The 21,653-nt window shown below is 41.9% G+C and overlaps 1 protein-coding gene across 3 annotated transcripts in view; it reads right to left on the reverse strand.

Annotated features, from left to right (window-relative positions):
- LOC310986440 (inositol 1,4,5-trisphosphate-gated calcium channel ITPR1) overlaps nt 1-21,653 on the reverse strand; it is a 152,207-nt gene that overhangs the window by 43,268 nt on the left and 87,286 nt on the right. For 2 of the 3 annotated variants that reach the window (XM_083972345.1, XM_083972344.1), the window contains 2 exons: nt 14,509-14,641; nt 8,977-9,164 (listed from right to left, as the gene is read on the reverse strand). In XM_083972345.1, coding sequence (XP_083828471.1) covers nt 8,977-9,164; nt 14,509-14,641 — 321 coding nt within the window. Of the gene's footprint in view, nt 1-8,976; nt 9,165-14,508; nt 14,642-17,596; nt 17,645-21,653 lie in introns of all 3 variants that reach the window. The other variant, XM_083972346.1, reaches the window with a different exon arrangement.

Consider the following 21,653-nt stretch of genomic DNA (forward strand, 5'->3'; position numbering starts at 1 on the left):
AGAGCACATGGAGCCAGTTTATTCTTCTCCAGGAGAAAAAAAAACTGATCGTCACGTCACTCAACATGAGCAACACCGGCCTCGACCGGAGCCACTCACACACATTATATAACCGTAGTGGAGCTGGATTTATTACCACGGGAGGGAGGGAGAGAGAGGGAGAGGAGGGGAGAATAGGGAGGGGGGGGGGGGGGGGGGGGGGGGTTTAAACGCTGCATTTGCTGCTGTGGAATGGGGTCACGCAGAATTAGGACACTTTCGGGCCTGTGAGCGAAATGCAAACAGCGAGTCCCAAGTTCCCAACCCACAGGGCTGCATGTTGTTTTGATTATGTAAGAGCTGCTGCTATCTGTATCTGCTGCTGCTGGAGCCGATGGAGCCGCAGCACAACACAGCGACAGGCAGGAGAGGGAGAAGCCTGGCCTCGTTACACAGATACACACACACCGACATGGTGAAGAAGACGCTTGAGGCGAAAAAACAGACACTAAAGAGGGAAAGAAAGGAGAAGAAATGCAGATGGGTGAGACAGAGAGCGAGAGAGACAGAGAGCAACAGATAGGGAGAAGAGAAAGAGAGGGAGAGAGAGGGAGTGTGTTATCAGACGGTATCTAGGCCGGTTCTCAAAGTTTGTAACATAACCATCTGTCTTTCCAGGTTAGACGTAGAACTGGGCTACTGGAGGAAACAAACGGATGATAGTCACAAGGAAACGGTTAGGAACAAAACAAGCTTTGTTTTCCTCCTCCTCCTCCTCCTCCTCCTCTTTCTCCTCCTCCTCCTCCTCTTTGCCGCCTGCAGCTGGACGCACCCGGAGGTTTCTGGGATGTTCAACACATGTGAAATCTTTTAGGAAGGAATAAAACACGGTGACGACATTAACACAGTGAAGCAAACAAACACACAAACAGACCAACAAACAAACCAACAAAGGGGGCGTGTGCAGTGTGCAGGTTTATTACTGCAGAAGTTGACACATTGTTGAAGCCGTGTCATCATCATCATCACTGTTATTTTCTTCCTCCAGTAAAGCGGCGGCGGCGGCGGCGGTGACATAACCGTGCGGCGGGCTGGCTGTGCCCTGGAGCAGATTCCTCTCGTGCCCCACCCGGCCTTCCTCCCCTCCCCTCCTCCTCCTCCCCCCTCCTCCTCCTCCCCCCTCCTCCACTGAGCAGCCTTCCTCCTGCACGTACGCACTCTGCCAACACTCAGGGACAGAGGACGGACGGACGGGGAGAGGAGGAGGAGGAGGAGGAGGGGGGGTATAGTGACGAGGTCGAGGACGAGGGGAGGGGAGGGGAGGGGAGGGGAGCTGCTGCTGCCGAGCAAAGGTAATCAGCAGAGTCGACTCGGCGTGTGCAGAAAGAAAAGTAAACCGGGTGCCAGTCCCCAAAATAATCATTGTTTTTTTTACACGTGAATATTTTCTATAGAGACTACAGATGCAAATTAGCTTAAAGCTACAATCTGGTATAGTGCACCAATGGCAACATTTATGTTTTAACTGTACATTGTCCCTTTTAAATAAATTAAAATTGAATTGAATTGAATGTTGCCATGTAATGCTGCTTAGACTTTTTTCTAGTATATCCTGACTGTTCTATGTATTATTTATGAATGATCTGTATACTTTCATTCATTCATTCATTCATAACCTTTATTTAAACTCGGAGATATATTGAGGAGCAACCTCATTTACAATATAGCCGAGATGAAACACAGAACATATAAAGACAGAAGACAAAACAATTGAGACATACTGTACATAAATATTCAGACATAACAAACATAACATACATAAGCATAACTTGAATACTGTACATAAGTGTAGTTAAAAGCAGGAGCAGTTAGAGGTAAAAATATGATGTAATTATGGATTTAAATTGCCCTATTGGTAAAAGTGAGGTAAGTTTCAGATGATTTTGCAGAGTGTTCCAGGTTGAAGGTGCAACAGTAAGAGAAGCTGGTCTTTCCAAGTTCGGTGTTGACAGAGGGAAGCTGCAGTGTGAGCCGGTCTTTTGAGCGTGTGCAATGGGAACCTGCATTAAAAGATACTAGCGAGTTAATATAAGATGGTAAAAGACCAGTGAGAGCTTTAAAAATAAATAAATAAAATCCATACTTGTATTTTACCTGACATGTTAAAGGGATAGTAGCATTTTTTTTAAACGTGGGGTTGTATGATCTACAAATAGCCCCTAAGTACTTTAATTGCAGTAGAAGACTCTCTGCACACCTCCCGTTAGCAACGCCAGCCCATAATAGCCCTGCCCAGAGATTTACAACATACATTGTTGTGAACAGACCCAAAGAAACGGCCTATTTTCACAGCCTAAAAGAGGTTTTACCTGAAAAAAATTACACAGTTCCATTGTTCGCTATAATATAATTTTTTCCAGCCCCTCAAAGTGCAGGAAAAACACTGTTTTTATTTGGACCTAACCAACTGCTGATCGGCGGGCTCTAACCCTGGGCGGAGGGATACGTGAGTTGGTTAGGTCCAAATAAAACCTGCACTTTCCTGAAGGGCTGGAAAAAATTATATTATAGCGAACAATAGAACTGTGTAATTTTTTTCAAGTAAAACCTCTTTTAGGCCGTGAAAATAGGCCGTTTCTTTGGGTCTGTTCACAACAATGTATGTTGTAAATCTCTGGGCAGGGCTATTATGGGCTGGTGTTGCTAACGGGAGGAGTGCAGAGAGTCTTCTACTGCAATTAAAGTACTTAGGGGCTATTTGTAGATCATACAACCCCACTTAAAAAAAAATGCTACTATCCCTTTAATGTTAATCGGAACCAGCTGACTGCAGAAACGCGTCCGTTTGCTTGCTGTGGTGCAGTTTAATTAATGAATTAAAGTGTTATAAACTTATAGTGACTTTTTGTAGCTACTCGGCTGCCGAGCAAGGCCGTCGAACAATAAAGGACTTGATGACAGAGCGGCGGTGGAGCTGAATACCTGAGGTGGGAAGGGGCAGCGTGCTCTCTCTGCTCACATAACTCAGGGAGGAGGGGGGAGGTGCAGGGGGGAGGGGGAGGAGGGGGGAGGAGGGGTAGATGAGGAGGGGGGCATCGGGGGCCCAGAGCCAGGACAGCACACATCAATTAGACTGGAGCAAACAGAGGAGAGGAGCTCTCCCCCTCCCTCTCTCCCTCCCTGTTCAACCATTACATAACCCACAAAGACACACACACACACACACACACACTTGTACAGTACAAGCACACACACGAATACACCCACTGACTTTTACACTCGGCACAGAACTGGGTCAGCTGTCTCCGGCTTAGGCACATGCCAATTCTCTCAGAGAGGGAGAGAGAGACACACCCACATATCACACACGCTCTGTGTTACAGTCTCTCTCTTCTCTTCTCTTCTCTTCTCTCTCTCTCCTAAACTCCACGTCGGCTGCCAACTTTTATTCTTCTTATGCAACAACACATTCATTTTCCACCGCCGCCGCCGCCGCCGCCCCGTCCTCTCATTAACGACGACGCAGCCGCTCACTCACTCGGCTCCAGGATTTCCCGGCTCTCAGATACTCAAGTCTGAGTCTGACTGAGTGTGAGAGTGTGTGAGTGTGTGAGAGTGTAAGAGTGTAAGTGCTGTAAGGCTGAGCAGCAGCAGCAGCAGCAGCAGCAGCAGCAGCAGCAGCAGCAGCAGCAGGTGTATTTCATCTCATGGTTCAGGGTTAGAGGAGTTATTAGATTTCACTGCGGTGGATGTAAAGCAGCAGCTTGACTGATGGTGGTGGAGTTATTAATGATTTTGTCCCTCGGTGAAACTACTACGCAATCAATCGTTATTTCTTGGCCATATGTCTATATTAATTGTTAGTTCTTGACGTAATTAGCGGCCTGTAAATTAAAGGCAGGGTTCCTACACATTTGAAATTTCCAAATTCCATACTTTTTCCAGACCCTAATCTCCAGACTTCTCGGTAAAAAATTCAAATAATTTGTGATATTTAAGTAAATAGATGTGCATAATATTAAAAAAAAGCATGCAATTTATCTTGTTTTCATTCTGAATGTGTATGCCATTATGCAACCAAATAATTTAGGTGATTGTAGCTAAGTACAATAGCACATACAAAATAGTTAACCCAAATAACTTCAGATAAGACCAAACCAAGATAAGATTAAAAAATAGATGTCTATTTCCATACAATAGTTTCCATTTTCCATACTTTTCCAAACCTGGAAATGTATAAAATCAAATTCCATACTTTCCATATTTGCGTAGGAACCCTGTAAAGGGTTACCTCATCTTTAAAGGTGCATTGCGTAGGAATTCCTCCCATCTAGCGTTGCGGTTGTATATCTCAAGCAACTCAATGGTATTTTTCATGCTGCATTCACCTGAAATTGGGCAGACGGCAGACGGACGACAGCCGCTGCACGTACAGTAACGGCATAAACAAGCCTCTATGTAAACAAGTGGTCCGTCAGCACGAGGCAAAACAATACACGAAGTGACAATATGTTGTCATGGTGATGTGGTATCGTTTTACCGTCTTTCTCTGGACTTCTGTGACTAAAATGACATCTGGTTTGTTAGCGACGGTCGTCTGCCCGACTACAGGTGAATGCAGCATCAGTGTAACGCTCCATGCGTCCAAAGGTCCAAATAAAAACTCTGTTTTTCCTGAAACAATGAAACTGTGTTTTTTTTTTTTCAGGTAAAACCTCTTTTAGGCCGCAAAAATAGGCCGTTTCTTTGGGTCCATTCACAACACTGCATGTTGTAAATCTCTGGGCAGGGCTATTATGGGCTGGCGTTGCTAACGGGAGGAGTGCAGAGAGTCTTCTACTGCAATTAAAGTACTTAGGGGCTATTTGTAGATCATACAACCCCACTTTAAAAAAATGCTACTATCCCTTTAATGAAAAACACACTGAAGAACCAAATAATCGATTTTCATGAAGAGATAACAGGAGAAGTTACACAATGTCCCTTTAATGATTTTATCCCTCAGTGAAAGTTTTTCACTTGCAGCAGCAGCAGCAAACTAGAAGCATCTTTTTTCTTTCTTTTTTTTCTGCAGCCAGTTCCTAAGAACTGATCTGAGCTGAACGGGTCAAGTGAGTCACTGAAACAAGACGCACACACACACACACACACACAAAAGAAAGAAGGAGTGTGTGTGCATAAAGAAGCCAAGCAACGCCGCAGACAAAACAACACAATAACTTTCATTCTCTGGTTTCTTTAGAAATGCACGCACGGTTGTTGTGTCGGTGTCTTTACTGACAATGAACCAGAAGGGAAAACCTACAAACTTTCATGTGTAACCACCAACATCCAACACGCCGGTTTCGATGCTGCTGGTCCTTTTACACACACACACACACACACACACACACACACACACACACACACACACACACACACACACACACACACACACACACACACACACACACTCATCTGCCATCAAAGCTGCGCCGCCATATCAACACACCATCTGTGTTTTGATCGCACTTGAAAAGCAAGTACAAGGGGTTGATGTGGCATGATGGCGATGGCGGCGGCAGCTTTGGGGGGTGATGTGATTGGACGAAGCAGCACATGGTGGTCAAGGAGAGAAGGGAGTGATAGTAACAGAGAGCCAGGAGGAGGAGGAGGAGGAGGAGGAGGATGGAGGAAGGAGAGGCGGACGGATAGAGCGATTCAGGGTCTCCCTGTAGTATTGGGTAAACAGAGAGCCTGTCTGTATCCATGGAGACAAACCCTGGGTGGAATGAGACGGAGAGAGAGAAGGAGAGAGAGAGCGGGACGAGGTGGGGGCGGACAACGCTGAAAAACAAGGTCATAGCGCTTTCCCTTCTCTCCTTCCGTTCCGCCACTTGGCATCAACAAAGGGAAGTTATGTAACAGCTATTTATACCCGAGCTCCCTTCTTTTTCCCTCTCACCCTCCCATCCCTCTCTTTCATGTCGGGCAGCAGCGCCACATGCAAACCAAATGCTGCTGCTGCTCATTCTCCTTCTCCTTCTCCTTCTCCTTTAGATCACTCACTTTCTTTTGTCAAGTTTCCTGCAGAACAACATGTGTCGTCGTTTTGTTTTGTTTTGTTTTTTTTTGTTTTTCTTTCTCTGCACCTGCAATGCTGCTGCTGCTGCTGCTGCAAAAAAAAAGGAGTTGTTTTGGAGGGAAACTGATACGTAACAGTTCTGTTATGTGGTGGTCACATGCCAGATGGCTGACGGAGACGGAGAGGGTGAAATGTCACAAGTCGCCGCCACGTCACGTCACATCACACGGCACAAATTTACAGCTGTCTGAGCTCTGGCACGGTTTGGACTGGAGGGGAAGAATAATAACCTGAGGGGAAGAGGGGAAGGGAGGGGCGGGGGGGCAGTCAGAGTCAAACCTCCTGGTAAATCTTAAGCATTCGCTTTGCAAAGCAGAGGAATGAACCAGTGTGAGTGTTTAAAGGGATAGGTCAACATTTTTGGGAAACTGGCCCATTGCTATAATCCCTATAGTCATAGCAGTAGGTTCGTTACCTTTAATTGTCGGTGCAAGCTGTTTTTAGAACGGCAGAGCAGAGCAGTGAGCTGCTAAGAGCTACGCTACGGAGGCTCATGGGATTTCTTCATTCGGTTTCCCTCATCAAACTCATCAAATACACAATCCAACAACTCCACAACGCTCTGGTGGACAAGTTGTGACCTGCACATTCACCACGCTATGAGATAATAACACAACGTTACCACACAGAGTTGTTTTAGAGGGAAATTCATGCAAAACCGCTGATGCACGTTGCCTTCAGGGACAGTTTTTCATCAACAGTCTCTGTATTTACCTCTAAAACAACTCTGTGTGGTAACGTTGTGTTATTATCTCATAGCGTGGTGAATGTGCAGGTCACAACTTGTCCACCAGAGCGTTGTGGAGTTGTTGGATTGTGTATTTGATGAGTTTGATGAGGGAAACCAAGAAATCCCATAATGAGCCTCCGTAGTGTAGCTCTGAGCAGCTCACGGCTCTGCTCCGCCGTTCTAAAAATAGCTTGCACCGACAATTAAAGGAAATGAACCTACTGCTACGACTATAGGGATCATGGCAATGGGCCAATTTGACAAAATGTTGAACTATCCCTTTAAGGGTGTGTGTGAGTGCAATCCTAAGTTATTCTATGTGGTTTATTTCCGTGTGCTATGTAGGTCAGGAGTAAATAGTTAACTGTGTTGCGTGAGAGAGACACAGAAAGAGAGAGAGATATCTAAAACCCAACAGGTGCTCGGCTGCATGGCCACCACAAATAAAGACACTGACAAAAGCCAAACTGATCTCTCTTGAGGAAAGAAAAAAAACAAAAAAACAAATTGCAGCAAGCCTGAGATGAGAAGAAACTATTCTGCATGTTTTTTATGGATCCAAACTGGGATCGTTACCTAAAGAGCACAAATATTTGGACTACTGTATGTGCCGCACGGAAAGAAAAATCTCCCTTTACAGAGCAAACTTAAGAACCGCCGGGCTGAGAGAGGAGAGGAGAGGAGAGGAGAGGAGAGGAGAGGAGAGGAGAGGAGAGGAGAGGAGAGGAGAGGAGAGGAGAGGAGAGGAGAGGAGAGGAGCTCCAGTTTCTCCTCAATCCCCTCTGTGTCTCCCCCTCCTCCCCTTTCCCCCTCTCTCCCCACTGCCCCAGTTCCGGAGGCCCAGCATGACCCAGTTTGGGCCGGCGAAGGGAGCGGGAGGAGGAGGAGGAGGAGGAGGAGGAGGAGAGAAGCAGGAATGTTTTGAAGGCTGAGACATTCCTCATTGTTCACACAGGCCTTATGTAACACGGGCCGATCACGTGACGCAGCTCTGCAGAAGCAGCAGCAGCAGCAGCAGCAGCAGCAGCAGCCGTGGGAAGCCGAGGCATTATTATCTCCGCCACAGTGGCTTCCTCGCTCTAATCTGATTATGCAAGCACGGTGCTTACATAACAACACAACGACCGACCGACCGGCCCGGACAGACAGAAAGACACACAGACAGACACACTGCAAAAACTCAAAATCTTTTCAAGAATATTTGTCTTATTTCTTGTCAAAATGTCTCATTTCTAGTCAAAACTAATCTCTTTCCACTTTAAATAAGACTCATCACCTAAAAATTAACTTGTTTTTAGATAATTTTCACTTGTTTCAAACTAATTTTCACTTGAAATAAGTAGAAAAATCTGCCAGTGAAAGGAAGTTTTTTGTGCTTGTAATAAGAAAGAAAAACTTGCTCCACTATCAGATTTTTCTACTTATTTCAAGTGAAAATAGGCTTGAAAGAAGTAAAAAGTGTCTAAAAACAAGCTACTTTTTATGTATAACTATGTATGTATATGTATAAATATACTTATTTTAGTATAATGAGATTTGTTTTGACTAGAAATGACATTTTTACTAGAAATAAGACAAATGTTCTTGGTAAGCTATAGAGTTTTTGCGGTGCACAGATGGATGGAAAGACGGAGAGAGAGAGCAACAGACATGTAAAAGACAAAGACAGGTGGAGACACAACAGTCGTTAAAGCAAAACAGGGAAGTAGGGTTCGTTTATGGAGCCTGATGCAAATTTTAAAACAGTCAAAAGTCATAAAAACAGAAAAGAGTTCATAACCCAGACTGCTGACATCATTAGCAGCTGGCACGGCCTCTGAGCCAAATGATATACGGCCTGATATGAGGAGGAAGAGGAGGAGGAGGAGGAGGAGAGCTGACCCAGTAACGTACATGTGGCACACTGACCCACATACTGCAGATCCTCGAGTAATGAAAACTTGCATCCACGACACCGCGGGTTGTTTTTCACCTGCAGATCGATCGACCGCAGGATAAGATGCGGTAGAGCAGTCGCCCAGATAACAGCAGCAGCCGTCGTCCAATCACAGAGCCCCCAGATCAGTCACAGCTGATAACATCTACGTATAATAGTTTGTTTGTTTTTTTTTGCAGATGGGTGTCTGGTGATGCGTTCACTGACCTGGATGGTGGTGTTTCCTCCCTCCAGCAGCGCGATGGCCAGCAGGATGCTCTCCTGGAAGACGCGGTCGCTGGTGGTGTTCATGATGAGGTCGATGACCAGGTCAGACGCTCCCTCTTTGTCCAGGTGACACTGCACCTCGGCCAGGCTCATCTCCCCCCGGCTCAGGCCCCCGGGGCCCCCCAGGGCTGCAGCACAGGGACACGACAACACACTTTTATGCATTTATTTTCATTCTTAAATTATATATATTTTACTCAAATTGTTTCTGTTTTATTCTCCTGTTGCTGTGTCACAATCATTTCCCCACTGCAAAATCTTTCCAAGAATATTTGTCTTATTTCTTGTCAAAATGTCTCATTTCTAGTCAAAACTAATCTCTTTCCACTTTAAATAAGACTCATTACCTAAAAATTAACTTGTTTTTAGATAATTTCCACTTGTTTCAAACAAATTTTCACTTGAAATAAGTAGAAAAATCTGCCAGTGAAAGCAAGTGTTTTTTGGTGCTTGTAATAAGAAAGAAAAACTTGCTCCACTGTCAGATTTTTCTACTTATTTCAAGTGAAAATAGGCTTGAAAGAAGTAAAAAGTGTCTAAAAACAAGCTACTTTTTAATGTATAACTATGTATGTATAAATATACTTGTTTTAGGTAGAATGAGATTAGTTTTGACTAGAAATAAGACAAATATTCTTGGTAAGATTTTGAGTTTTTGCAGTGCCGGCCTGGGATTAATAAAGTCTAACACATCTTAATCTAAATATAATGTATGTATAAGAGGTGATCAAGTGGTTAAAGAGCACGTTGCATCAAATCAAGACAAAAAAACACCCCCCAAAATTATATTATATAAATATATATTTATATATGAATAAGATAAATTCCTTTCGGTGCCAAAATAATGCAATGAAAAAACTGCAAAGGTCAAAAACCAGCATCACAGTCCTGAGGCGACGACTTCGCAGCACAACTGTGAAATGAAAAAAAAGGTAACACTATACTGTAAGTTAAGCATTACGTAAATACTGAATTCTTCATTTGTAACACATGAATACTCATTAGTATGTAGTTTACAGTTAAAATGTTTTACTCATCATTGATCAGCACTAACTGTGTTTATAAACTACATACTAATGAGTATTTATTAATGCTTAACTAATATTTAATAGTGTGTACTTATGCGCCGTGTGGAGCAGTGGGTTGAGCAGTTGCCCCATATACATATATGCAGAGGCTACAGCCCTCGGACCCGGTTTGAATCCCGCATTGGGCGGCCCTTTACTGCATGTCATTCTCCCTCTGTCTGTCTCCCCATTTCCTGTCTCTCTCAACTGCACTATCAAAAAAAGGCAAAAAAAAAAGCCCAAATATATACTTATACTTATATATTATATGTGTTTTTACAATATATGCATGTATAAATACTGAATAGGTTCTTTATTGTTATTTTACAGGATTCCCTGATGTTGTAGTTACTTGAACAACTATAATGAAGGGAAAAAAAGTTTTTGGTTGCAAACAACACTACGGTGCATGATGCAATATACTGTATGTTGTTTAAATGTTATTCTAATCACACAGCAAAACATCCACTGACCTGAGGTGAACACATAACAGACACATAAGTAAGTAATTAAATATAAAACTTCAATCTGTTTCTTGCATTTTTAATTATTTAAAGTGTAGTAAGTAGGCACAGGATCAAGTGAACTGAAATACAATACGACCACTACGTTTTAAACAGGACAGCTGCTCGTTGAGATTTCACACGACTGTGATGTTAACCTGTAACTGTAACTCTAACTGTACAGTTATGCAATTCATTGTACACAACTTTGCCTCCCCCCTCTACCTCCCTCCCCCCTCCCTTCCCGAGGCCACAGCTTAAAGGACACGTATGGATTTCTCCGCCTGCACGGCTCTTGTTTCTGCTGCAACAGGTGCAAAGGCTGTTTTCACAGGAAGTAGCAGCCTGTCACCTAGCAACAGTGAGAAGTGGATCACAGACAGTGGGTGGTGGGAAGGTGAGGTCGTGTTGGGGGGAGAGGAAGGGGGGGCTATACTTCCTGTGGTCTGGAAGTTTACCGGTGTCTTGGGAAAAAGACATTCTGTTCAGGTACACTGCAAAAACTCAACATCTTTCCAAGAATATTTGTCTTATTTCTTGTCAAAATGTCTCATTTCTAGTCAAAACTAATCTCTTTCCACTTAAAATAAGACTCATCACCTAAAAATGAACTTGTTTTTAGATCATTTTCACTTTTTTCAAGCTAATTTTCCACTTGAAATAAGTAGAAAAATCTGCCAGTGAAAGCAAGTTTTTTTGTGCTTGTAATAAGAAAGAAAAACTTGCTCCACTGTCAGATTTTTCTACTTATTTTAAGTGGAAAATTTGCTTGAAAAAAGTAAAAAGTGTCTAAAAACAAGCTACTTTTTAAATGTGATGAGTCTTATTTTAAGTAGAATTAGATTTATTTTGACTAGAAATGACATTTTGACTAGAAATAAGACAAATATTCTTGGTAAGATTTTGAATTTTTGCAGTGTAAATATTTATCCCAAACATCTCAATCTTCGTTCTGGTGGTTACTGGGTCAAAATGGTGGCACCAAAAAAAAAAAAACAACAATAAAAAAAAAAGACATGGCTGGCACCAGTGTGTCCTGCAGAATCTCCACCGCGCTGATTAAACGTTACATCACACTGTGCACACTACAACCGGTATCAGAGCAGAGACACAGATACCGGACGGGGCTGCAGTGTTGTGGCTGCAGGATGATAGAGGCACAATGACACGTTATCACACAGCGATAAGACTGATGTGTGCCGAGCCGAGCCGAGCCGAGCTGAGCGTGCTCAAAGGGCAACTCCAAGCACAACCACGGCAGCTGATAGACCGACCGACCGACCGACCGAGGACTCAGGGCCACACAGACAGAAACACAGACACAGACCAGGAGTGGGTTATATAACACCGATGTTGACAAATCATTTCCCTGGACGTTTTTCAGCTGCTACAGTCTGACAGACCAGTTATCACACTAAACTTAAACACTAACACTTCCCCCGCCCCACACTGCAAAAACTCAAAATCTTACCAAGAATGTTTGACTTATTTCCAGTCAAAACAAATCTCATTCTACTTAAAATAAGACTCATCACATTAAAAAGTAGCTTGTTTTTAGACACTTTTTACTTCTTTCAAGCAGATTTTCACTTGAAATAAGTAGAAAAATCTGATAGTGGAGCAAGTTTTTCTTTCTTATTACAAGCACAAAAAACTTCCTTTCACTGGCAGATTTTTCTACTTATTTCAAGTGAAAATTAGTTTGAAAGAAGGAAAAAGTTTCTAAAAACAAGCTGCTTTTTAATGTGCTGAGTCTTATTTTAAGTATAATGAGATTTGTTCTGACTAGAAATTACATTTTGACAAGAAATAAGACAAATATTCTTGGAAAGAGTTTGAGTTTTTGCAGTGAATTCATGCTGTGGAGAAGTTTTCTTTTCCACAGTTGTACCTTATTCTAATCTGTACATGATTGTTTCTCTGTTTCTTCCACTCTCCGTCCCAAAAGTCTGATTTACCCCATGTCGGGTCGCCTGGAATTCAAATGGGGTCGCCTGAATGTCTAGTAATTGATAATAAAAAAAAAAATTACAGACAAAAATATTTTTTAAACTAATTATTCTTTTTAAAATTATGATTTAAAACACCACACACAATCCTAAACAACTGTTTTTATACGTGGACTTTCTCAATTTTAAAGGTGTTCAGAAATGGCCGTTTGTCCTGTTTGTCGCGCCTTCTTCCACGAGTTTCCGCGAGTTGCTGCATGAATTTACCTGAGTAAGGAAAACTAATTTGATTGATCGTTATCGAGCGGGCGAGATATTCAATGTTTGGGGCGAGACCGAGCTCGGTGTGTGCTTGAGTGTGTTTAGCTATGTAGCTAACTGTTAGCTAGTAGGCTTGCTACGTTATAGCTTGCTAACTTAGCTAGCGAGGCTAAGTGATGGACGCAGGGATCTGGAGGAGGAGAGTTTGTGTCGGTGTCGGTGGACGAGTCTCCTTGTTTGTCTCAGACGTTTGATTGACGGATGACGGATCCAATATCAGTGGCTGATGAATCAAGCAACATGACACATAATTCTTCGTGCGTCTGCATTATCCAATGCGAAAAAAAACTACCCCACTTTCACCCTGGATTTAGTTGAAAATAGAATTTTGCACAAAGTTTGGGCTCAATCGTCTGATAGATGAGTTATTACACTAATGTTAAGACCCAGAGTGGGCTCAAAATCAATTTTCTTTTCTGAATACCTTTAAATCGAGTTCAAATTAAATGCAGCATATAGAAATCTGGTGCATCTTGATTGACGAGGTCGCCAGAAATTTGTGATGTCAAAATGGGAACCACTGCTCTAACTTATCTATGAAATAAATAGAAATGCTCAGAAATTATGACAAATTTATCATAGAACAACACAAACATGTTGTTTTTGTTTTTAAACCTGTGCTGCTCCTCTATCTGTCACTCAGCAGAGGAGACGACAGGTCCAACACTAGAAACACTCAACAACTCAAAGTCCATGAGGCTCAAAGTTTTCTCGCTAGGCACAGGAGAAATCCTTATCGGTAGCTGAAAAAAAAGTCCAATCGAGCTCTGGTAGCTGATGTTACATCATCATTTTTCAGGAAAACCCCAAGCTTTTTCAGGACATTCGATTGTTGTTTTTTTTCTCATTTTCCATGACTGGAAAAGTGGTCAACCATTTTCCAGGTTTTCCAGGATGCGTGGGAATTCCCTGTCAGGGGGCAGAAAACATTTTGGCGGTTTCATCCGGACTCATCACTGGCAGCACTGCAAAAACTCAAAATCTTTCCAAGAATATTTGTCTTATTTCTTGTCAAAATGTCTCATTTCTAGTCAGAACTAATCTCTTTCCATTTAAAATAAGACTCATCGCCTAAAAATGTACTTGTTTTTTAGATCATTTTCACTTGTTTCAAACACATTTTCACTTGAAATAAGTAGAAAAATCTGCCAGTGAAAGCAAGTTTTGTGCTTGTAATAAGAAAGAAAAACTTGCTCCACTATCAGATTTTTCTACTTATTTCAAGTGAAAATCTGCTTGAAAGAAGTAAAAAGTGTCTAAAAACAAGCTGCTTTTTAATGTGATGAGTCTTATTTTAGGTATAATGAGATTTGTTTTGACTGGAAATTACATTTTGACTAGAAATAAGACAAATATTCTTGGTAAGATTTTGAGTTTTTGCAGTGGACGAGGTTTTTTTTTTTAGTTGTTTTATTCTACTTCCTGTACCTGGAGCGGAGTCGTGTCTCTCTTTGGCCTGTGGGTTCCTGCTTCCCAGAGACACCAGCTCAATTAGAGAGACGTTGTGTTTTCATGATTGTGTGTGTGTGCAAATATTCGCTAAACTCCAACACTCAACTCTGTGTGTGTGTGTGTGTGTGTGTGTTGGAGATGCGCAATAACATCATCATTATTATGATCACGCCGTCCCACCTGATTGGTTTTTCCCGGGTCCGACCGGACTGAGGGGACCGTTGGTGAATGACGTCAGGCTGTCCCTCCGCCCGCTGCTCCGGTGGAAGTTTCCATAGTAACGGTTCACCAGAATCTGTCTCAGTGCCTCGCCCTACCAGAGGAGAGGAGAGAGGAGAGGAGAGAGAGAGAGAGAGAGAGAGAGAAAGAAAAAGGAAGGATGTAATGACGTTATGTCAGCATAGCGGGGAGCGAGGAGATGTTGTATAACAGAGGGGAAACATGCATCATCAGTGAAGAGATCGTGTGTTTGGAGACACCCTCTGAAAACAAACACCTATCCGCCGTTACAACCTCCTAACTCCTAACTATATAGCAACTTTTCCCCCCCAATTTAAATATTTAATCTAAAGAAATCCTAAATATCTGTTTTTGCAGACGTTAAACCTACAGTTTCAGGCCGTTTAAACCGCCCACACGTCCACTAACTCTGTTGCTGTGTTGTGTTGTGTTTATCATTCATCTTCTGCAGCAGCGACGATGTGGGGTCTTGGGTTTGGTTTTGTTTTGTTTTGTTTTGTTTTGTCACTTTTAGACAGACCTGGGGCCAGCCCTCCCACACTGTGACTCATCCATCCACTGTGCAGCAGCAGCAGCAGCAGCGGCGGCGGCAGCAAGCAGCACGCACGACTTTGCTGTTGTTATGGCAACCGCAGCCCCATCGCTACCTGACAGACCTCCCCACGGGATGAAGCGAAAGGAAATGAAAGAGAGATTTTTTTTTTCTTTTTTTTTTTTTTTTCTTTTTTTTCGGCGTGATTATGTGCAAATCATTGTCTACTGTGGGTGGTCGCTGACAGACAAACAGCAGCGTTATGTAAAGCTGCTGCTGCTGCTGCTGCTGCTGCTGCTGCTGCTGCTGCTGCTGCCGGGAGGTCAGGATTAGTTTATGTAGGTGGTGTGATGATGAGGAACATTAGTCTCATCTTTTTATATATACGGGAGGTTAATCAACTGCATGGCGTAACAGCGCAGCACGATCAGCTGTAGTCAGAGGATGACTCCCCTCTGAACCTATTTCTGTACCGAGCCGTGACTCATAAGTCAAATCTTTATGGTGTCCTGTCTGTCTGGATGTTATATAAAAAATGCAACTGTTAAAGTACAAACTTGGGCCTGAAACTATGAGGGGTTTTAAAATAAAAATAGCGATGACGACGGCCGCTGACGTCTTGTTATAGAGAGCTGAGCAGTCGCTGCACATACACACCTGCCTGCAGAATAATGTTCTTCTCTGAGCGATGATAATTATATATCGATCAACTCCGATCAATACTGTTGTTACTCTGGCGTGTCGATATCAGAGCCGGGCTCTTTAATAGAATCACCTGAGGCTCTGATACGTCGCTGCACGGGCCGTGAAAAAATAAACATAATGGAGAAAGGAGGCAGAGAAAAATGTTGCATTAAAAGTTCGTCCATCCATTTTTTTTTTTATACCAAACCCAGCTGCCACAGGCCGACGTATAGAGATGAATGAGCCTCATATTATGCTGTTAGAGCTCCTAAACTGGGGAACAGCCTATTGAAATAAGACAGGCTAATTCATAAACGTCTTTTAAAACTTAAAACTTCTTCTTTAGTCTTTCTTTTATTGAAAAGCCTCTGTAAATGTTTGATATATGATGTGTTTTATGATAGCTGTTGTACGGTCTTTGTTTTTTTGTTAAACACTTTGTAATATTGTGAAGAAAAGTGCTATATAAATAAAGTTTATTATTATCATTGTAAGAAGAGCCTCAACACAGTCATTCAGACATACGGGCAATTAATAGACTCAACGCCCAAAATATGATTTCTTTTCTACAAACACACAGGTCCTTAGTATTTTATTTAACCTGGCGAAACTCATTGAGATCAAAATCTCTGACCTGGCCAAGAGGGCAGCAACATTTAAAGGGACAGTTCAACATTTTGGCAAATTGGCCCATTGCCATAATCCCTATAGTCATAGCAGTAGGTTCGTTACCTTTAATTGTCGGTGCAAGCTGTTTTTAGAACGGTGGAGCAGAGCCGTGAGCTGCTCAGAGCTACGCTACGGAGGCTCATTTCTTGGTTTCTCTCATCAAACTCCACAACGCTCTGGTGGACAAGTTGTGACCTGCACATTCACCACGCTATGAGATAATAACACAACGTTACCAGACAGAGTTGTTTTAGAGGGAAATTCATGCAAAACCGCTGATTCGGTCTCTAAAACAACTCTGTCTCGTAATGCGCAAAAAAGTGCAGCAGTTGTGATAACGGCACTATCCAACGGTCTGTCAATCAAAATAGAGAGAGAGCGCCTGATGTCATTTTGGAGCAAGTTTGTATTTCCAAGATTGGCTCCACGGGCGTCGCTCATTGTCTATTTGCACTACGTGGCCACTGACCACTTTATTTAACTATTTGTTGTTGAAAACGTAACGTTGTGTTATTATCTCATAGCATGGTGAATGTGCAGGTCATGCTACGGAGGCTCATGGGATTTACAGAGTTGTAAATTCATGCAAAACCACTGATGCACGTTGCCTTCAGGGACAGTTTTTCATCAAGCAGTCTCTGTATTTCCCTCTAAAACAACTCTGTCTGGTAACGTTGTGTTATTATCTCATAGCGTGGTGAATGTGCAGGTCACAACTTGTCCACCAGAGCGTTGTGGAGTTGTTGGATTGTGTATTTGATGAGTTTGATGAGGGAAACCAAGAAATCCCATGAGCCTCTGTAGCGTAGCTCTGAGCAGCTCACGGCTCTGCTCCGCCGTTCTAAAAATAGCTTGCACCGACAATTAAAGGTAACGAACCTACTGCTATGACTATAGGGGTTATGGCAATGGGCCAATTTGCCAAAATGTTGAACTATCCCTTTAATGAAACGTCTTCAAAGCTGATTCTGATTCTAATAATGATGATAAACTTTGGGCTGAAGGTTTAGCAGATATGTCAGAAGGGATGGTCAGGTCCTGTCTGTGGTGGTATTAGTGTTATTAGTGAGCGGCCATGCTGCTGCTGCTGCTGTTGTTATTGTTCTTATTGTTGTTATTGTTGTTGTTGTGGTCAGTACCTACCCTCTTCTGGTCCTCCAACAGCTTCTCAGGCTGGTTCTGATCCAGCTGCTGGGTGCAGTGAGGAGCGCAGTGAGCACAGTGGCGTCCAACAGATACAAACACAGGGTTAGTATTCATGCAGCACAGAAAAAAGAAGAAAAAAAGAAGAAAAAAAAAGAGGGGCAATTGTTCAGGTTAATTATCACATCATGGAGCTATTGAGCTGTTTAAAAGTGGCCATGCAAAGGTTGTGCTGTGGGTGAGCTGCCATGCATTCACTGCCATGATAGAAACACTGTGTGCACCGTGTCTGAGGTTCAGAGAGCAGAGACAGGAGACAGAAGACAGAGACAGGTACAGTGTTGTCTATTCATACTGACAATATCTTAAAGGACAAGTCCACTATGATTTCAGCTTCCCGTTTATTGCTTTTTGCTGTTGATTTCTGCTTTTTGTCCTTCGTTTCGATTCCAAAGTTTCTCTTTTTAAATGAGTCGTTACACATTTTGGGAAATGAGCTCATTTGTTTTCTTGCTGCAAGTGAATAAGAAGTTGTTGTTGTTTTTTTTACAGCTTTTATACACTGCAAAAACTCAAATATCTTACCAAGAATATTTGTCTTATTTCTAGTCAAAAGAAAATCTCATTATACTTAAAATAAGACTCATCATATGAAAGGAAGCTTGTTCTTAGACACTTTTTTACTTCTTTTAAGCAGATTTTCACTTGAAATAAGTAGAAAAATCTGATAGTGGAGCAAGTTTTTCTTTCTTATTACAAACACAGAAAACCTGCTTTCACTGGCAGATTTTTCTACTTATTTCAAGTGAAAATTTGTTTGAAACGAGTGAAAATGATCTAAAAACAAGGTAATTTTTAGGTGACGAGTCTTATCTTAAGTGGAAAGAGATTAGTTTTGACTAGAAATGAGACATTTTGATAAGAAATAAGACAAATATTCTTGGAAAGACTTTGAGTTTTTGCAGTGTATAGTTCAATATGGCAAATACTGGGCCTAGCACAAACAGAAAGAAACAGAGGGGGAACCACTAGCCTGGCTCTGTCCAAAATGTAAAATTACCTCCAACTACCAAGATCTGTAAAAGCTCACCATAGCTAACGAGTGGGCGGTTGTGCAACACACAAAGGCTACAGTATAAGGCTTGTTGTGCAATATGTCATTCTATACGATATATGAATGGATAGTGTGGGTTGTGCAATACCTAACCTACGTACGTAGCTATGTGTCAGCAACTCTGTGTGTGTGTGTGTCTGTGTGAATGAGAGCATGTGTTGTTTTCATGTTATTTTCTGTGGAAATGCAGACGGAGAGAGAGTCCAAGACAAATTTCCCCGCCACAGGGACAATAAATGTATAAGACTCAGACAATGAGTTGTGTGGGTGTTTCTACATGTCATTTATATTCATTTGCAAAGGAGAACTGCAGCGTCAGTGCAACAGGAGACACCGGTGTTAAGTACTAACTAACTACATCTACTCAGTTAAGTGCAAAGGGAGATCAGGTAGTCGTGTACGTATCTGTTGGTCGACTGTGAGGAGACGAGAGAGACACACTGCAAAAACTCGACATCTTTCCAAGAATATTTGTCTTATTTCTTGTCAAAATGTCTCATTTCTAGTCAAAACCAAACTCTTTCCACTTTAGATAAGACTCATCACCTAAAACTTAACTTGTTTTTAGATCATTTTCACTTGTTTCAAACACATTTTCACTTGAAATAAGTAGAAAAATCTGCCAGTGAAAGCAAGTTTTTTGTGCTTGTAATAGGACAGAAAAACATGCTTCACTATCAGATTTTTCTACTTATTTCAAGTGAAAATAGGCTTGAAATAAGTAAAAATGTCTAAAAACAAGCCTCTTTTTATGTATAATGTGTGTATATGTATGAATATACTTGTTTTAGGTATAATGAGATTTGTTTTGACTAGAAATAAGACAAATATTCTTGCTAAGATTTTGAGTTTTTGCAGTGCAGAGAGACAGAGAGAGACAGAGAACAAGACAGCTTCCCACAATGTCTGAAACTTTTCTTTCAACCTTCGAGGAAAAACAAAGAAAAAAAACTGAAAACAACCTGAAATCACACTGGAACCGTTGTCAGTCTGAGAGATGAACACGATTAAAACACATAACAACAATCATCATATCATCATGTCGGTTTTTAAATGACCTTCGTAGCTTGATGGAAAAACAGTGTTGTGTTTTGTTTACGCTCATTTAACCCGGTGCTGTTATGTGAGAAGAAGCAGAGCGGCCTTGGAGATAGAGATAGCAGAGAGAGAGAGAGACCGAGAGGCAGCGGCTTCAGAAAACATCTTCCTCGTAGATAACGCGGCCGTTGCTAGGCGATGTGACGCGTCTCATGATGAGTACTCTGCATTGTGATTAAATAACTGATGAATAGTTTCTCTGTTGGTGGAGGGGAAGCTCCTCTTCACTGCACATTGACTCCAACACCCTGCTGACTCCTTATAGCTCTACTCAGTGGTGTAGTCTGTGATACTCAGGTATACTTAGTATATACCCACTGAAAAATATGCATAAATATTTCAATATACCCAGTACAAATTTGGTGAAATCAGCCCCAACTCTAAGCACTTTGACATCCAGGTTAAAAACATTTCTTTATCCATGTGCCTATGGCTGAGCTCTTCTAAAGATCTTTAAATCTTTAAATCTCTCCACTGTAAGACCTCTTATAAATCAATATATCATGCTGCAAGCTCATATTTTATGCTCTAGTTTAGTCTAGTTTTTATTTTATTATATATATTTCCTGTACTTTTCTTTTTTCTTGCTTGTAATTGTAGGCCTATGCTTAATGTTTCCAATTTTTACTATTTGGGTTTTATGTTAATTCTTAAAAATTGGATTATAGATTGGTTTTTATGTTGTTGTTTTTCCAATTCCTATTCTTCCGGATAAATTTTTTTTTTTTATGTAAAGCACATGGAGTTTCCCCTTGGTATGAAATGCACAAGCCTATATAAATAAAGCTGCCTTGTCTATACAACAAAACTATTGAACTATAGTCTATGATACAGGTATGAACAGTGTCAGTATACCCACTACAACAAATTAGACTATAAACCACTGGTTCTACTGAAGTTATATACTCTACTAGTCTTTTTCTACATCTTGTTTATTCACTACATCTACCAACAGTGTGCATGTGCATGTGCGTGTGTGTGTGTGTGTGTGTGTGTGTGTGTGTGTGTGTGTGTGTGTGTGTGTGTCCACCAAGGGAAGAGGAAACTGGTAAAAAAAAAAAAAGGCAGCGCTCCACTTAAAGCATTATGTAAAAAGACACACTATAGGAGGGGCAGAGGAGGGGGAGAGGGGGATGGGGGGAGGAGAGGGGCGATGGGGTTAGAGTTACATAATCACCCCCAAAAGGAACCAGGCCACTGAACCAGTGACACAGAGCAGCAGCTTACAGCCGCCATCTGTCACCCCACACACACACACACACAGAGAGAGAGAGAATAACAAACAGTGACACACTTTTACAGTTGGACACGATGTACAGTATCTATCAGCTATAGTATGTAGCTGGTGTCCATATATAGTCTGTGTCTGTCCCTGCAAGAGGCCGTTGTTTATAATGTATAACGACAAGTGTGTGTGTGTGTGTGTTTACAGTTCCATCGGTCACACGTCGTGTTGAACCTGATTAAACTGAACTTTACAGAGGTCTTCTGGTCATGTGGACATGGATGTGTGCATTCAAAAGTTTAGAGAAAGTTAAATGAAGTTCACCTGTAACGGTTAGCTATAGAGCATTTATGGTGCATTCTGAAATTTAATCCAAAAAGCCAAACATCCCCTAACTTTTTGTGAGTCGTGTAAAAAGAACATTTTGAATAGCTAGTCTGCAGGATTACCATTCAGTTGACAGACATTACTCACTGTGTGTGTTTACAGTTACATCGGTCACACGTCGGCCGTCATCTTTAACCTGATTCAACTACTGTAAACTTTACAGAGGTTTTCAACAGGGGGTCCGTGGCCCCTTTTTATCCCCGCGGACCGTTCACTGGTGGCCATTTTTACCG

Source organism: Trachurus trachurus (genome assembly GCF_905171665.1).
Source record: "Trachurus trachurus genome assembly, chromosome: 5".
Taxonomy (NCBI): Eukaryota; Metazoa; Chordata; class Actinopteri; order Carangiformes; family Carangidae; genus Trachurus; species Trachurus trachurus.